At 38.2% G+C, this 17174-nt stretch overlaps 1 protein-coding gene across 1 annotated transcript; it reads left to right on the top strand.

The window, feature by feature from the left end:
- Positions 1 to 13232: 13232 nt before the first annotated feature.
- LOC147638465 (uncharacterized) lies at positions 13233 to 16890 on the top strand. The gene is made up of 3 exons (XM_086795769.1): positions 13233 to 13918; positions 14439 to 14568; positions 15036 to 16890. Exons 1-3 carry the CDS (start codon positions 13786 to 13788, stop codon positions 16390 to 16392), a joined length of 1620 nt encoding a protein of 539 aa, XP_086651895.1. The 5' UTR covers positions 13233 to 13785; the 3' UTR covers positions 16393 to 16890.
- The last annotated feature ends 284 nt before the right edge of the window (positions 16891 to 17174 follow it).

The raw sequence follows: 17174 nt of genomic DNA, 5'->3' as shown, positions 1-17174 counted from the left end.
AACAAAAATGTGGAGACGAGAAGCTTCAGAAATGAAGGAAGACCTAGTACATTCTCAGGAACTCCGACTCTCTCCAGAATGCAAAGGGAAGACCTTCAAAGCGAGAACAGATGCTTCGGATGTCAAGGACTTGGGCACTAGCTCAAGGATTGCCCATCTCCTTCTCTGGGCCAAGGAAGCTAGGGTCCTAGAGTTCCAAGACAGACTCCTTCTTATCAGTCCACCAATCAGGGTCCCCAATGCCAAAATCAGGGTAACCCCAGAAGAGTGCCAGCTCAGCCTGCAGCCTCCATGCAAAGCAGTCCCCAAACTCCCTCCTGGAATTGGAATAACCAAAGAGAGAGAGTTCCACCTCAGACTGCAGTAGCCAGAGCAGTCACCATAGCTGAGGAAGTGGCGGAAGAGAAAGGACAGATCTATGCAGCAATTGAGCATCAGGGGAATAACTGTCAATTCTCAATTCTCCAGACCCCAGTAGAGTACCAAGGTAAGAAATTCAAGCTTTTGATTGATTTAGATAGTAATCATTCTTTTATTTTCCCAGGATGTTAGCGTAAATTAGTCCTAAATCAAAAATCAAAGAAACCTATGCAAGTGAAATTAGCTCGTTGGTGGGAAGATTCTTTTCACTCACCTTGAGACTAACCTTATTCAGTTTAGCTTAGATGGGAACGTAACAGAGTGCTAGTTTGGAGTCCTACCCCTGGGAATATATGACGGAATCCTTTGAATGGATTGGCTCCAAAAGAATCAAGCTGACATTCATTGTCACACAAAGAAACCATCTCTTTCCTAGACCTTCACGGGAATAAAGTTCAAGGAATTGGAATTTCTGGATCCCCAGTGCTGCAATTAGTCAAGGCTTCCAAATTATTAAAAGGGCTCAGAAAAAGGCAAGCTGTGTATGTCATTAAAATGAATCCGGTAGACATAAAATGCAGGCTAAAGAATCAGAGTGGTTAAGTGAGTATGCAAATGTATTTTCTAAAGAGCTGACTGAGATGCCTCCGTCTTGTGAAGTAGATCATGACATTGAATTAACCCCCAGAGCTCAGCCACCAGTAGCCCAACATGCATACAAAATGCCAGTCCCTGAAGCCATAGAACTTAAGGAATAGTTAAGACAACTGTTAGAGTAGGGATTCGTTAGACCCAGTGTCTCACCTTGGGGTGCGCTTGTTCTCTTTCAAAAGAAGAAAGATGGAACATTAACACTTTGTATTGAATCAATTAACAATTAAGAATAAGTATCCTATTCCTAGGATTGATGAACTTCTGGATCGATTAAGTGGTACCCAAATGTTTACAAAGATACATCTCAAATGTGGGTACTACTAGATCAGAATCAAGGAGCAAGACATCCCAGAGATAGCATTCTCAATACTCACTATGGGCACTATGAGTTCACAGTCATGCTGTTTGGATTGACTAATGCCCCGACAACATTCAATCATCTTATGCAAGATATTCTCAGAGAATACTTGGATGATTTTGTTCTTGTCTTCTTTGATGATATCTTAGTATACTCAAAGAATGCTATAGATCATGAAGATCATGTGCACAAAGTCCTGAAAATCCTAAAGAAACACCAACTCTTTGCAAAGAAGAGCAAGTGTTCCTTCTCTGTTGACAGGTGGAATACTTGGGATTCATAGTGTCAAAGGATGGGATTTCTCCTGACCCCGCAAAGATCCAAGCAGTAGTTGAATGGCCAGAACCCAAGTCAGTAAAGGAAGTCAGAGGATTCCTAGGGTTAACTGGATGGTATAGGAACTTTATACCTAGGTATGCTCAGATAGCATCCCCTTTAACTAACCTTCTCAAGAAAAGTACACTTTTTTAGTGGATTGCAATGTGTCAGAGTGCCTTTGACAAGCTGAAGATAGCCTTAATTAACAAACCCTATCCTTAAATTGCCAGATTTTACCAAACCCTTTGAGGTAGTTATTGATGTGTCAAAGTGCCTTTGACAAGCTGAAGATAGCCTTAATTAACGAACCCTATCCTTAAATTGCCAGATTTTACCAAACCCTTTGAGGTAGTTACTGATGCCAGTGGATTTGCCTTAGGCGGTGCTCTAATGCAGAAGGTCATGCAGTGGCCTAACGAATCCAGAAAACTCAGAGCAGATGAGAGATATTATGCCGTCCATGACTTGGAGTTACTCTCAGTAATAGTGTATGCTCTAAAGTTGTGGAGACATTATCTTTTGGGACAAAGATTCACCTTGATGATGACAGATCATCAAAGTCTGAAGTGGATCTTCACCGAAAGGGATCTCAACATGCGTCAAAGGAGATGGATGCAGACCTTGCAAGAGTTTTATTTTGAAATAAAGTATCGATCGGTGAAAGAAAATATGGTTGCAGATGCGCTCAGCAGAAAAGCTTCCTTGCTTGCAATGACAGTGGTATCAAATCCATTGATCAATGAAGCAAAGGAGAAAATCATGTAGGACAAATTCTTTGCCCCTATTGCTACCCTTCTGATGCACAAAAGCAAGACTCCTTACGAAATGAGTCGAGTTCTTACAAACAGGATGAAGGATGCATGTATTTTAATAATCGGCTATGTGTCCCCAATGATGCAAGCCCATGATAGCTTGATAGCTGGGCATCCCGAGTTTATAAAAACCTATATGTCTATGAAGAAAAGCTTCTTCTGGCCAGGACTAAAAAAGGATGTACTTGATCATGTAAGGAAATGCTTGATGTGCCAAAGAGTCAAGGCAGTGAGAGTCAAGATGCCAAGGAAACTATAGCCTGTAGACATTCCACAGAGTCAAGGCAAAGAGAGTCAAGATGCCAGGGAAACTGCAGCCTCTAGACATTCCACAGAGTCAAGGCAGAGAGAGTCAAGATGCCAGGGAAACTGTAGCCTCTAGACATTCCACAGATGAAGTGGGAATGCATCAGTATGGACTTTGTCACTGGATTACCTTCAGTGTAATCAAGTTACAACTCCTTTTTTGTGGTAGTTGGCAGGCTAAGCAAAGTTTCCCATCTGATTCTAGTGAAAGAAACATACTCTGCAGTGGATGTTGCCAGAGTTTTTCTTAAGGACATCTTTAGATTGCATGGTTTACCCAGGAGGATAGTAAGTGACCGAGATCTCGAATTCACATCAAAATTTTGGACTACGTTCTTTGAAGCAATAGGAACTTTCTTGGATCTCAGCACAGCCTATCACCCCAAAACAAATGGCCAGACGGAAAGGGTGAATCAAGTAATTGAAGATATCCTTCGATCATGCTACAGCAGGGAACCCAAGAAGTGGTTAAGTCATTTGCATCTGGTCGAATTTACTTACAATGCTTCTTATCATCGGAGCATTGGGATGAGTCCTTTCAAAGCTTTGTATGGACAAGATTGCCTTACACTATTCACTTCCGTAAAGATATAAAGGCAGCCCAAGATATGCAAAAGTAGTATGCAGATAAAAAGAGATCAGAAAGAGAGTTTGAAGAATGAGATATGGTCTTCATTTGAATACGACCAAAAAGAAGTTCCTTATCCTTAGGGAAGTACAAGAAGCTCTCTCCTAGATACTGTGGGTTGTATGGTGTCATAAAGAAAGTGGGCGATCTAGCCTACAAAGTGCTTGTGCCTCCCCATCTCAAGGTACATGATGAATTCCATGTCAGTTTCCTTAAGAAGTATGTACCTAGCCCGAATCACGTGCTTGATGAAGATGAGCAAATGATGTCTCCGACGACTCAAGGCCAGATGGTACTCTAACCTGAGGAAATCCTTGATGTTCGGGAGAAGATTCTTAGGAGCAGAGTCCTTAAAGAATTCTTAGTAAAGTGGAAGTTCTTCCCTCTAGAAGACGCGCCACCTGGGAGACAGAAGAAGAGTTGGCGAAGGATTACCCCAACTTTGCGAGATGATGAGGACATCTCACGTTTTTCAAGTGGGAGAGGATGTAAGATTCCTCTTCAACCTCAATATCAAATAAGTCTCTACTTCAATCCCTTGTAATCATTCTATGTTTCTGAATATAAGAAAATATCATTTTTCCTTGTTTTGCCTAGTGAGATAAAAATTTCTAGAGGGTGGTAAATAAATATTGGGATATTTTTGGATAAAAAATTCTACAAATATCAAAAAAATGTTTTTCTAAAATAGAAAATCAAAATAGATTTTCCAAGGTGCAATTGGAATCAATTAAAATTGATTCAGAGGACCTTAGTCCAAGGGTCCAGATTTTTGATTTTTTTTTTACTATGGTCCAATTAAGGTTCCTATGGACCAATAAGATTAATCCAAGTGTTAGGACAAGATAAATCCAAAGAATAAAAGAAAATACCCAAAAATGAGTAAATACCCACATAAGATGAAGAGTTGACCAAGTACTAAGTTTATTATTTAGAAATTATGAAGTATTAATAAAAAAATGAGATATTTTGGAGTAATCATTCATTTTTGACGCATGTGTAAGGAAAAGGGAGACCTTCAAGGAGGGGTCTACGTCACATGCCTGGATGAGTTTAAAACTAAAAAATAATAGAATATTTATATCTATCCTCTCTCCTCTCTCCTCTCTCTTGGATCAAACCAAATAAAAAAGAGAGCCAAACAGGTCCAAATCTTGTCCAAATTAAGCCAAACTGAAGTTGGAAAATTCTAGAACTCAGTTGGACTCAGTTAGTGGCCTCCCTCTCCTATAAATAGATCCTCATTCCTTTGTATTATTATCTGTGAATTAAACTATGCCGGTATTACTCTAAATTAAGCTTAATTTCTATTATCCTTTAAAAACCTCTACAAAATTGAAGAGATTGGAGTTCTCTCTCTCTTCAATCTTCCTTGGTGAATCCTAAAACATACCAAACCAATTGATTGGTTAGGGGCCTCTACTATGATCAAAGAATCAAGTAAATTAGAAGGTAAAGTGTGGATTATTGTCTTTTTCTTATTAAAACTCCAAATGCTTCTCTTCTCAATCCCTCTCAAGCTTGAGAAGCTTTAATTTGAATGGCTTTTGATTACTATTGAAGTTCTTTTATGAATTGTAATAAAGAAACACATAAATTTCTATTTATGCTTAATTTTAATAGTTTTTAAGCATTTCTCTCTCTGCCCCCAAAGAAAGGTCATTCCTATGACCTATTCTCAATCCAAATGAAGCTTCTCATAAAGCATTTCTCTAATCCAAACTAATTTCTATGCTTGTCTAATTGGAGGCCAAAACAATGACTTTTTAATGCTTTTATGATATTTGTTTCATAGAGAAATTATGAATCAATCCATAATTGGATAATGATCCAATTAGTGGTCATTCTAATCATATCAATAATATCAAACTTCATTCTTTCAATTAAATTGAGAATTATCAATAATAGCACGGAGCTATGGTAAAATTTATGCAAAATAAACACATAAAACATTTTCATTCATAATATGAAAAGAGGACTTCCTACCATATTCTAGGAATTATCATCCTAGATTAATTGAATGATTCTCATTTTAATCATGGAGAAATTTATTTTGATGCTTATGCATAATTAGCAAATTAAGAAAAAGAGAAATTTCTAGTAATTTATTTTTATGTTAAAAGAGTAATCCCCATGACATTGAAAATCCATGTATTCCAATGATTTAGAGAAAAAAAATTGGAATGCTAAAATAATGTATATTTATGAAAGATTTTAGTTAAATTTATCTTTTTATATAGATAAATTTTTATGATGAAAGAGGAATTCCCACCATATTGAAATTTAAATATTTAAATAAGAAAAGTATAATTCCTAGTGCAAAGGAATTAATGAAGATTTTTAATTAAATTTTAAGAGAAAAATTTAGTTAAATTTATGTTTTTGCATCATAGATAATTTTAAATGATAAAAGAGGAATTTCCACTATATTGGAATTTAATGTTTAGGTGGAAAAAGTGAAATTTTTTGCTTAAAGAAATTAATGGTTATTTTTATGTAATTTTAAGAAGAATTTTAATAGATTTAATTTATGGAAAAGAGGAATTCCCATGATAATTGGATTGCACTCATTGAAATGAGAAAAAAGAAGGATTTCAAGTTTATTCAATAAAATAGATATTGATATTTTAGTTAAGAGATGAATTTCCATGATATTTGAGAAAAGATGGATTTGAATTAAATTCTAATGTCAAAAGATGAATTTCCATCATAATTCCATCTAATGAATTAAGGTTGAGAATCTATGTGGGATAAAGAATATCTTGGATATTTGAATTGAAAAAATCACTAAATGGATATTTACCCAAAAACTAGATGATTAGTTGAAAGGAATCCTGGTAGAACTAAATTGAATGAATTTAGCTAGAGTATGTGAGGTCGGACAGTAAACCTAATTGTCCTTCTCTCGAACTGAGTCAGACAAAAATTGCATGACCAATTCCAGTTACTAAATCCAAAGAATAGACTACCGGAACTAATCTAGTTTTTCCCTTACCAATCTCACCAAGAATCTAGTTGGATAAAATGGATAAAATGATGGGTAGATTACCCTCATGAGAGATCAAGGATCCTCATTAATGAAACTGGGAATTATTGGAAAAAGGGTCTTTGGAACCGATCTCAAACTAGAATCTCACTTGCATTGAAAACTCTCTTTTTCATTCAAAGGATTGTTTCATGCCAAAATGCTGGAGGAGGAATTTGGCTTATGTTTTTCTAAGATGAGGTTCGTTGGAACAATTGGCGGGGAGTTGTCAAGGGACATCGCCCAGGGCAAAGCCTGCCGAGGTCTTGACCAGCCTTGGTACGATTACAATGGTGTGCTTCCAGTATGATGGGCGAGGGCCGACGAAGTGGTCCTTGAGTGAAGTGCTAGGACACCTAAGGATGATTCTAGAGGGTTTTGACCAGGCGATGCACGGGCTCGCGGTTGCTAGGACACCCAGGTGTATGTTGAGGAAGATATCTGATGGACAAAAAGGAAAGGTTTTTGGGAACAAAAATTTGATACTGGATCTCGTTGGTTGGCCAGCTGGTCTTCAACAGAGAGTTCAGAGGATGCATTTTTGTAATACAATGGACTTGGAATTCTGGAAAATGATGATCGAAAATATTATGATTTTATTCAAGGATTGTCTTAAATCCAGTCGAATCTGTTATAAATGGCAATTTCATATTGGGTGTGTACGTGGTATGCCTATTTGATTTTTGCATGAATCGCCGGCTAGGAGACCTGGGAACTCTTTTCCTCGGTACCCGGGCAAAAACCCAATCAAATCCTTATAAAGGAATCGCACCAATTCAGTGGTAGGGTGGTTGGCTAACCCATGAGATGGATGGGGTTAGGCTGGATCGGAGGCATCATGAGAAACAACTGGATACGGTTACTTACGTTAATCAGTTTAAATCCTAAGAAGACCTTGTTCTCTATGTGGGAGGGGATCATCAGCTGTGCCTCAGAAATGAGGAAAAAATCGGTGATTCCATGGACCAAGTGCAAGTCTCTTCTTGATCTGACCATGGGTTTTGAGGTTCGGTCAGATCAGTTTAATTTGGTTAAGACTTGACTCGTTAGAGTAATCTCCTAGTTAAAAGATTTTTCCCCTTCCTCTGGTAGAATCCCTTCCGGGCGAGGGGAGTCTTTTGAGCCCGGGGACCGCCCGGTCAAAAGAGGGAGACCAAAAAGTGTGACTTCTACCTGGTAAAATCATCCCACAATGGTGGGTACACCCCTCGGAAAGATGGTGCTCCTAGAGAAAAAGAATTTTGAAAAGATGGTGCTCCTAGAGAAAAAGAATTTTGAAAAGATGGTGCTCTTGGAAACCTAAAAAGTCCCTAAAAAATGGAAGAGGGTAGAGTGTAGAAATGTTACTTATATAGGAATGTAGAAATCAATGATAGTGTAAAAAATGCTATTGACAAATCTATTGATAATAAGATCGAAGATGTGTTGTTGATGAAGATGATGGCCATGTCTGCACACCAAATGCTTTTACAATGCAAAAAAATCAAAATCAAGCAAAAGTGGTCCGAACTGACACTCTCTCAAAATGTCTATGAAAACCCTAGAGCATGTAAACGAGCCCCAAAATGTGCCCAAAATGCACAAAACTTTGTTAACATCACACTATAGTATATCTTCTCCACCTAAGAAAATAGGTCAATTTGAGACAATCAAACGAGTAGCTCAAGAAGAAGGTGACAATGGGGTGAGGGCCATTATTATTAGCCTACATCTACACATCACTACTATATAATGGCTAGAGATATTTATGGACACAATGATGTAAAGATTCATTTTTATGTCTGCTGTTTGAGACAAGCTTCTAGTTATTTGTGTGTGAATTTATGATGCCAAGAATCTTATGAGAAACTAAGAAAAGCATACGCATTAGCTCCAATCCATAGAGCACCTAAATGGTATGTGATCTTTCATGTTTACATTGATGCTTTATCATTTTCTATTGGGTGTATACCAGCTTAACTTGGCAAACACATCATGGATTTTTCTTTGAGATTTACTAGTATACAACTTAATGATTCAAAATAGAATTACACCACCACAAAGAGGGAAGGGTTGGGAATGGTTTATGCAATAAAAAAACTTAGATATATTATTTGTTGGTAAACATATTTTATGTTCTTTATTATGCCACCAAGCTCTTCTTTATTTGGTAAACAAGCCTTGTATCCCTAGACACTGTAGCATTATATGGTAGTGATGTGTGTGAACACACTTAGGACCGCTAGGGCACTTTTTCCCTCACTATTAGGTTTTTTCCCCCTGTGCGTATGTACACCCTCTTATCTTCTCATTTTGGGGTGTGTACTTATCTTTTGTATCTGGCACACATTTGTTTATTCTAATCTGGTGAGTCTGTGTGCTCTCAAGCTTCTCTATCTTGTGTGTGTGCATTGTTGCAACCGTAACCCTAATTCCAATAATTGGTATCAGAGCTAGCTTCCTTGACACTTGATCTAGTAGTCTACCTCTCTCCTCACACAATCCTATTTTTCTGTCTCCGATTGAGATACCCTCTTAGGAGAAGAAAGTGTATATTGTAGTGTGTTGTATACAAAGTATACAACATTTTCAGGGTCCGCGGCGTGATTTGGACACATTTCGGGTGCGTTTTGGGCACCATGAGTGAATATAGGGGTGTGGAAAGATTCTAGGAAAATGTGCCCCCAGGGGAGGTGTCACAAATCAAGGAGAAATCAGTGGGAGTGGGTTCTCGGAACCTTGTGGATGTAAAAGCTATAAATTGAGGCATTGGCCTAATGAGAATTTGCTGGTTTTTAAGTATCCATGCCTATATTATACTATTAGATTAATTGTACACTAATCTTTCTTTAATCACCTTGTAATTACTTGTTGCTAATCATGTTGATTCTTGCATTTGATCCACCATAGCTCAAGACATTGTTGCAAGTTCAACATGGTATCAGAGCCAGCTTAGCATTCAGCTACTGTTTTAAGCCTAATCACTCTCTTAATTACTAATTAGATGCTAATAGTCTTATAAGCCATTTTTTCTAGCTTCTGCAACAACAGTACCTACACTTGGTGGGAGCCTAGATCTCTCCATCCACATAGCTCCATTGCCTACTACAAGATTCACACACCCATTTTTCAACACTCTAGCACCTAGGCATGGCATCTCAGAATCGCAAATCGCCGATAGATGCAGCCGGGAGAGACATCAATTTGTAAGCGCCTTTTCTCTCAAGCAAAACATAGATCCACACTTCCACAAATGGAATTAGTCTAATTTCTCTTAGACCCAGAGGTTTTCAAGGGTTCTCTACACGCCTATGATCTCAGATTTTTGAAATTCGTCAACGAGAAGTGGCATCAAGCTCTGGATCAAATCTACAAGTGACTTTGGTAAAACAGAGATTAAGCATTTAATAGTTGGTCAAATCTTATATTTTTGGGCTTGATCTTCTACTAGACTAACTGCTATTGATGCCCTTAAAAGGATTTGAGCTCATTTGAACTCTAAGGCACCAGATCTGGCCTCCCCATACACTCTATTTTTTGCACACAAAATAGGAGACTAATCTCACTAATTAGTGATTAACTAGCACTAATCACTATATTTTTGGTGCAATTGATGGTTCAAACTTACCATTGGGTATCTGATATAGATATCTATCACTTTAGATTACAATTTGAAGTTGGTTTGATGTCCCAACCATCCAGTATAAAACCAACTATCCTTGGCTTTAGGTAATTTTTTGGTGTATTCATGCTTGTAAACTTGTTGTAATCATCATTAAACACCAAATTAGAGTTGTAAAAGGGCAGACACTACCCTTGAATCTTGAATTGGATCAAGAGGTAAGACCCCCTTCACATCATCGTGAGCATTGCACAAGAAGTAGCTAAATTCAACGGGGAGTAATTCCATACATGGCAAAAAAAAACCATGTATTTGCTCATGAGGAAGAATCTATGGGGGTTAGTTGTTGAGGGAAGAGATGAATGTCCAGAGGAGAATGGAGAGAATGAGTGGAAGAGCAGAAATGAGAAATCATTAGGACTCATTGCACTTAGCTTAAATGATGAAATCATTCACCACATTGGAGGGATATAACAAGGTAAAGATGCATGGGATGAACTTAACAAATTGTTTGGCACTCAAGCTTATTGGCACTCAAGCAGCAAAGAATTCAAAGATAAATCTACTATTATGCACTAATATTGCTTTAATAACCTTCTAATTACTTGCTAATCATGTTGATTCTTGCATTCGATCCACCATAGCTCATCAAATTGCTACAAGTTCAACATATATAATGAGGTAGGTACTGGTTGCTAAAGGCCTTTGGAATGTGGTCAGTGGTAGTGAAACTTGTCTTATTTTACAACTACCAGTGCAACCAGGTGTTGCAGGTATATCTAAAGTAGAATGTGATACAGATGTGGATCCTCCACATGCACCACCAATACCTCCCATGTGGATCCTCCACATGGGTGGTGCATGTGGGTGCATGTGGATCCTCCACATGCACCACCAATACCTCCCATGCTGCCCAAATGAGATGGGATGGAAGAGATACATAGGCACATGCATTGCTTGCACTTTCTATGAAGCGAAGCATTATTCCTCATATTCGCCATGTAAGACTTCAAAACAGGCATGGGATGCACTTGTTAAATTATACCAAGTGCACAATGAAGCACGGGTTGCATATCCATGTGCAAACAGTTGGAGTCTAAGCACATGAATGAGGGAGACTCAATGGATAGCTTCTTGACCAAGATCAAAGATTTTAAGGAGCAGCTCGCTAGTGTGGATGAGATATATCTTGATAGTACATTGGTGCCCACAATTCTCAATGCATTGCTAGATTCTTATCAGAGTTTTGCCTCTACCCTTATACTCATGTGTTATGGGCTACCTCACCTCCAAGAGGGAACTCTACACATTCACCTAATGGTGGATGAGCAATAGAACACAACCATAGTGGGGTACTTACCAACGCTTCGATCTCGAGTCCCTTGAGGCTTCCAAGCTTACTTGTAAAAAAAATGAAAGAAATCTTTCAAAATGGATACATTCTTTTTTAATCCATAGATAAGGGACGTTATTAAAATAATATCTATGGATACATTCTTTTTTAATCCATAGATAAGGGACGTTATTAAAATAATATCCTTTTAAAATGCAATTGTTGTATGGTGCATTTGGATTGACTGATATAGTGAATAAGATACAAAATATACACTTGCTCTCTATGGTGCATTAGATTGAGTGTCTCCAAGACCTACTTTTGATATAGCGAATCTTTTGAAAGCATTCGAAAAAGCAAAACTTAGACAAGACCAAAATTGAACAATGATTTGGAGGAGGAGAAAGGGGAGGGTTTGTTGTCTTGTTTTGTTTTTTTTTTCTTTGTAAATTTTGAGGCAATAATATTACCCTTCTTTTGGAACAAGGTGACAAATTTTTGTAAATTTGGAGGTAATAATATTACCCTTCTTTTGGAACAAACTACTTTACTTTATTTAAGAGTTCACAAAGCAATGGCCATTTCTCCTCCTCCAACAAAAAGCTAGAGTGCCCCCAAGAGATCTTGTAGCCCAGTATAATGCAAGCCTCCATGATTGCCTCAGTGGTACACCCCCTTGGGGTTTGCTTTTCCAAAGTGCCCCCTTTCTTTCCAAATGTAGCATCTCAGTGGTTTATATTTAGCTGCATTTTCTTATTTAGTAAATCAACCCAGCTACCTTGTCCCAACATTCATGTTCTATTTGTATTTCTGTGTGATCATTCTTGGGTTAGTGTCCCCCTCTTTTGAATTGCTTGTCATATACCCCCGGCTTTAGTTTTAAGAGTAAAAAAAAAAACCCAAATGTATCATATTCTCATTGGTTTGTAATTGGCCTCATTTTCTTATTTAGTACATCAACTAAACTACCTTCTTGTCCCAACATTGATGTTCTATTTGTTTTTCTTTCAAATTTTTGTGTAAACAAAATAGAAAACCAAAAAAAAGAGTACAATAAACTTGCACATGGGCAAATTTTTGGTTAATGAACAAGGAAGAGGTGACTTGAGAATAAAATAAGGCTAAAATGATTACCTTTCAGTTTCAAGAGCTTACCTTTTCCCTCTCAAGAAGCAACTGTATGATTGAAGACTTTTTGGGGGTTGGGCCTACCTTTTATAAAGAAAATGCAAATTTTAATGTCCTTTCCGTTACAAGTACTCCCTAGCTTAAAGTTTTGGATTATTTATATGTTTAAAGCTTTGGGTTAATTACAGTACTCCCTATCTTAAAGCTTAATTATATGTTAAAAGCTTTGGATTAATTACAGTACTCCCTAGCTTGAAGCTTTGGGTTATTTATATATTTAAAGCTTCCATTCCCTTACAACAACACAAACGAGAGTTGGCTGAATTATATCATCTCCTGTAGCTTAAAGCCTTTGATCAATCGTGAAAGGCTCCCTTTTCTTTTACAGAAGCATCCACATGAATTGCATAAAGTGTTAGTTAGGATGGAAAAAACCATTAGTTAAGAATGCTTATTTCAAACGATTTTAGTAATGCTCCTATCCTAAGCTTTAATTAGAGCTAATCCGCAAACCAAGAGCTCTCCTCTGAGCTCTGTCTCTCTCACACACACACTTACACACACACAGACACGTGCCCTCCTCTCACACACACATTTACGTCCCTCCTCTCTCTCTCTCTCTCTCTCTCACACACGCGCGCGCGCGCGCGCACACACGCCCTCTCAGTCATCTTGAAAACTAAAGAGAGATGGCCTTTTTGCCACGGCCCACGTCCACCAGCATTTCATAATCACCTTCTTTAGTGTCACGTTACAAGCAGTTGCCCTAGAAACCGCACATTTGCCTTAGAAACCACATGTGTGTTACAGAATACCGATCCCAAAACCTTTGTAGGCTGTCATTTAAGTCCCTGAGCATGGCCTCCTGATTACTTACCTACATCTAATGTGGTGTGATGGAACTCAGCTCCAGACAATATGGAAGGTTACAGGTAGATTGGCTGCCCAGCTGGTAGAAGCTTGGAAGGTTACAGGTAGATAGGCTGCCCAGCTGGCCCAAGCGAGTGCGGATTCGGGAAGCATTGAAGCAAATATAGCATTTACACACACACATTCAATTCATAGCTCTACAGTCAATTCATAGCTCTACAGTCAATTCATAGCTCTCTCTCTCTCTGTGTCTCTCTCTATATACACACACACACACACACACACATTCAATTGATAGCTCTACATTTTCCCTTATATAATGGGTAGTCTCCTGATGTAACAGTGTTGTACGTGCTTGTGTTTCTTCGAGTTGTATTGTTGTTCACTCAAGTATGGGTCGCCATTCCTGCTGCCAAAAACAAAATGTAAGAAAGGGCCTGTGGTCGCCTGAAGAAGATGAAAAACTTGTTAATCATATCACTAGTTACGGCTATGGCTCCTGGAGCTCAGTTCCTAAACAAGCTGGTAAGTAGCTAGTTATCTAGGTATTCACTACATTTATCAGCACAGAATGTACTTAGCTACAATTTAAATCATAACAGATCGTTCGGTTTTGTGATCAACCTGCAATCCGAAACTTATTATCAGTAATTGTTTACACCAAACTGCATGTTGGATGTTTGCCAACAACGTGATCGATGCTGTGATTATTGATCATAACAAAATTTGGTTGATCTTGACATTAATTACAGAATGCGATCTAGAATTGTAAGACTTCTTAATCATAGTCAGATGTTATAAATAATTTTAAAATTAAAACGGCGTCATGATTAACCATGGTAAGGCTTAATCATGCTGTAAGATTTGACATTAATCAATTAGCTAACTTTGAGTGTGGGAAATTCTTCAATGCTACTGTTGTTCAAGGGAGATTTAACATTTACGGTTAGGTGGATTTAAATAGTTATAAGCTAGCTTAATTGAATATTGTATTGCTTGCATGTGGGTCGATGACTTCGGCTCTGATAATTGGGATGGTTTGCAGGTCTGCAGCGGTGTGGAAAGAGTTGTCGTCTGAGGTGGATGAATTACTTGAGGCCGGATTTGAAGCGTGGCATGTTCTCTGCTGCTGAGGTGAAGCTCATCACAGAGCTTCACAAAATGCTGGGCAATAGGTAATTGTTATTCCACTAATGAACCTCTAATTCTCAGAATCGGAGCTAATTCAGCATGCCCCTTGTTTTGTAGGATTCTCATTATTATATATTGACATGAAAGACAGCTACATGCACATATTTCCTAATCACTGCTAAATAATAATTATGTCGTAATTAATAAATCCAGTTCGTAGTTGGGATTTTAGGTCATAGTTAACCTAATGCGTTCTGATCTGTGGGTATCGAGCGTCTGTGCATGTGGACGGGCGGGTGATTTGTGCGAAAAAAAGACGAGAGCTAAATGAGTGAAGTTAGGGGCATTATGACGTTTATGATTAGCTAATTCTTCGCAATAATTCGGTTTAAAAATATGACTGGACTATTGAGCCTAATCTATACTGTAATACCCATATACATGATCGGTAGTTCATTTGTAATTAGACCTTAAACTTAGATTAACTTGCTTGGCTTAATTGTTGGCGCAGGTGGTCTCAAATGGCCTCTCATCTTCCTGGAAGAACAGACAATGAGATTAAGAACTTCTGGAATTCATATGTTAAGAAGAAGTTCAAGCAAGGTGGATTGGACTCAACAACCCACGAACCCATAATTACAATTAATGAAGGTCAGATTAACTCTGCTAATCCCAACACAGGGACAATTAGAGCCTCACAAAAATTAAGCCGTATTAACGCAGGCATCATGCAAAGCAGTGTGCGGATTAAGACGCCTAATCCAGTGTTTAATGTGGAAGATATTCATGACAGCAACATAAATTGGAGCGAGCAGGCTTGCCAATTTCTATCCAGAAAACGGTTAGGAGCACCCCCTGCTGCAGTTACATTAATTAATGATCAGAATAGCGCTAGCTCAATCAAGGAGGTCCGTGCAGAAAAGTACTACACTAATACAGTGTCCAGGATAACTGGGGATTTTGAAAGCTTAAATGAGACTGCGAAATCATCGCCCGCTAATACAGTTCCCACTTATTACAGTACTAACCCTGATGTAATTAAGTCGGAGCTACTGGAGAACACAGCTAATCATGGTAATCATCATCTACCGCTCCTTCAGCAAGACCAGTTAATGCCAATTAGCTCAGTTAATCATGCTTGTTTCACACATAATCTAACAGATCAAGCCCATAAACTTCCCACATTGGAGAATAAGCCAGCTGATGATCTCCCAGAGCCCTCTCATTATGTCATGGAATGCTCTCAAAGTTTTGAATGTGATTATCAGAGTGCTGGAGTAGTATTCGAAGGTCTAAATTACAGCAAAAAATCAGATCAATTCGCTTGTCTTTCAGCTAAAAATGCATACGGGCAATTAGCAATCGCAAACTACCTGGATTTAGAGCGAGATTTGGGTTTTGATGACCATAATTCACCCTCTTCTATTGACACAGGACGCATTTTAAGTAGCATTAATAACAAAACGTGCTACTGGACTGGCTTGATCTCTCCGACAAGTAGTGATGATCAGCATTTGATTATGGAGCAGAAGGGTTTTGATTATGATTGGGCAGCTAATTCACCGAGTAATCCAGAGCCCAATTCTGAATTAACAATTGATCAGCATCTCCATGGAGAAGATCATCCCTCAATAATAATGCAGTCCTCATGGCAGACGCATGTTGATCAAGCTATCAACTTGCCCCAAAGCTGCATTAACACTAAGCAAATCGAAGATTATGAACAGGTAATCAAGCCTTCTATGCAGTTTGACACTTGGCACGATCAGCTACAACAAAACGGTGAGTTATCAGATTTAGATGGCAAACACAAGGGTGTGGCAAATGTGTCTTCTGATATGCAGTTCAGTGTTAATCGGGATAATTAACTTGCTTCAATACAAACAGAGGCCAGTTAATTGCTTGATCGGGTTGAGGATGGGCTGGATTAGAGATCAGATGGTGCCGCGATTGTTTAACAGGAGAAGTCATGCTAATTACTGGTCGATTTGATGCGCTTGTTTTCAAGCTTATCATTGGATTAAAGAGATGGTGGTGGCGGCAAGGTGATCTGCAAGCTGTTTCACATCCGATCCAATTTGTGATTAATAATGTACATAGCTGGTATTACCATGACGTTATTACCTTATTACCCCCACAAATTTTCACATTACAGACATATTGTTTTACTATTTAAGGTCTGGGGGCACAAAGATTCATATTTGGATCGAAATAATGTAATTCTGAGAGGGATTATATCACATAGGTCTACAACCATTCACTGTGTAAGACAAGGTGACCAACTTGATTAGGATCTCTTTTCAGTTCCTATATTATACTTTTTTGTCTCTCACTTATGTAATGTAATTTCATTTAATTTAGTTTAATTCAGATTCCATGATTCCTACATGATATAATTCTCCTGTTCAAGATGGTAAAAAGCATAAAGAATGCAGTAGTTTCATCACATATCTTATCTCCTTTAGCTGCGACTGGAAGAGGTGTGTTAACATTATTACCATGTACTGCATTGGTGCTAACAGCATCACCTTCAAAGTGGGTGGCACGTAAATTGAACATTGTGGAGAGTTATTCTTAGAGTGCTACAAGATGAAATGGGTAATTGCACAACAAAAGAGATGTCTTCTTCTTGACCTTTGGAGTAACCCTT

This window comes from Cibotium barometz, chromosome 5 (genome assembly GCF_041138505.1).
Source record: "Cibotium barometz isolate CiBa-2024 chromosome 5, ASM4113850v1, whole genome shotgun sequence".
Lineage (NCBI taxonomy): Eukaryota > Viridiplantae > Streptophyta > Polypodiopsida > Cyatheales > Cibotiaceae > Cibotium > Cibotium barometz.
This window is presented reverse-complemented; position numbering and strand designations above follow the sequence as displayed.